An 895-nucleotide genomic window follows, 5' to 3' on the forward strand; every position below is an offset into this window, starting at 1 on the left:
GGTCACAAGGACACCCAGTCCTCCTCAGCACTGAGGTGGAGCGGGCTGAGAGGGAGGGCCACACACCCCTCCAGTGGAGCTCCTCCCCCCGCAGGCCTGCTGCTGCCACTGCTACTCACATGGCAGAAGATCATGGCCTGAGCAATGGTGATGGCCCCATACAGGTTACACAAGGCCTGGAACTTCTCATCTCTGTTATTGCACAGGACATAATACTGCTTGATGGTGTCCAAGGTCTCCTCCTCGCGCTTCAGTTTGATAATGTTTGGGTCTGGGACCACTTTCTGGGCAAATTTCCACACAGAGTCTTCAAAGGTGGCAGAGAAAAGCAGCATCTGGCAGTTCCTGGGCAGCATCCTGCAAGGGAAGACCCAGGCATGTGGCATGACCCCGAGTCTTTCCCTGGAAGGAACAGAGACAGCCGCCCCGGGCCTGGATGCTCTCCACGCCTGGGAAAGAGGCTAAGTGGGGGAGGAGAAGAGCAGGGAGGAGGCAAGAGCAGCCATGGGGCAGGGACGGGGCTGGTGTTCGATTCCCCGAGACTCCTTCCTCAACCCGTGGTCAGCGCTCATGAGCAAATGGCCCATCAAACAAAGGCTTCTGGAAGTACTAGAGTAAAGGAGCAAGAAGAAGTGTTTGAAGTAAAAGGAGAAGATGCTGCAGATCAGGAGGCTGAAGCGTTCCTCTTGGCTCAAGAATTCCTACCTCTGGATGCGGATGCTCTGGTCTTGGTGGCCCTGAGTAGCTATCATCACGTCAGCCTCATCCAGAACAAACACCTTGATCTTCTTAGGGTCTATGAACTTGAGCTTGGCGCACCAGTCCAGAACAGTCCCAGGGGTGCCAATGACAATGTGTTCACTGATCTTCTGACCTCTTTCCACTGTGGAGACAA

At 54.9% G+C, this 895-nt stretch overlaps 1 protein-coding gene across 1 annotated transcript; it reads right to left on the bottom strand.

The window, feature by feature from the left end:
- Positions 1-14: 14 nt before the first annotated feature.
- Positions 15-887, bottom strand: LOC144219035 (ATP-dependent RNA helicase DDX19A-like; the record flags this gene model as incomplete). Its single annotated transcript, XM_077749024.1, has 2 exons — positions 15-357; positions 706-887. Coding segments are annotated over 2 exons (525 nt in total), but the record flags the coding sequence as incomplete, so codon positions are not given.
- Between the last annotated feature and the right edge of the window lie 8 nt (positions 888-895).

The sequence above is a fragment of the Crocuta crocuta genome, unplaced genomic scaffold (genome assembly GCF_008692635.1).
Source record: "Crocuta crocuta isolate KB4526 unplaced genomic scaffold, BGI_CrCroc_1.0 C28181584, whole genome shotgun sequence".
Lineage (NCBI taxonomy): Eukaryota > Metazoa > Chordata > Mammalia > Carnivora > Hyaenidae > Crocuta > Crocuta crocuta.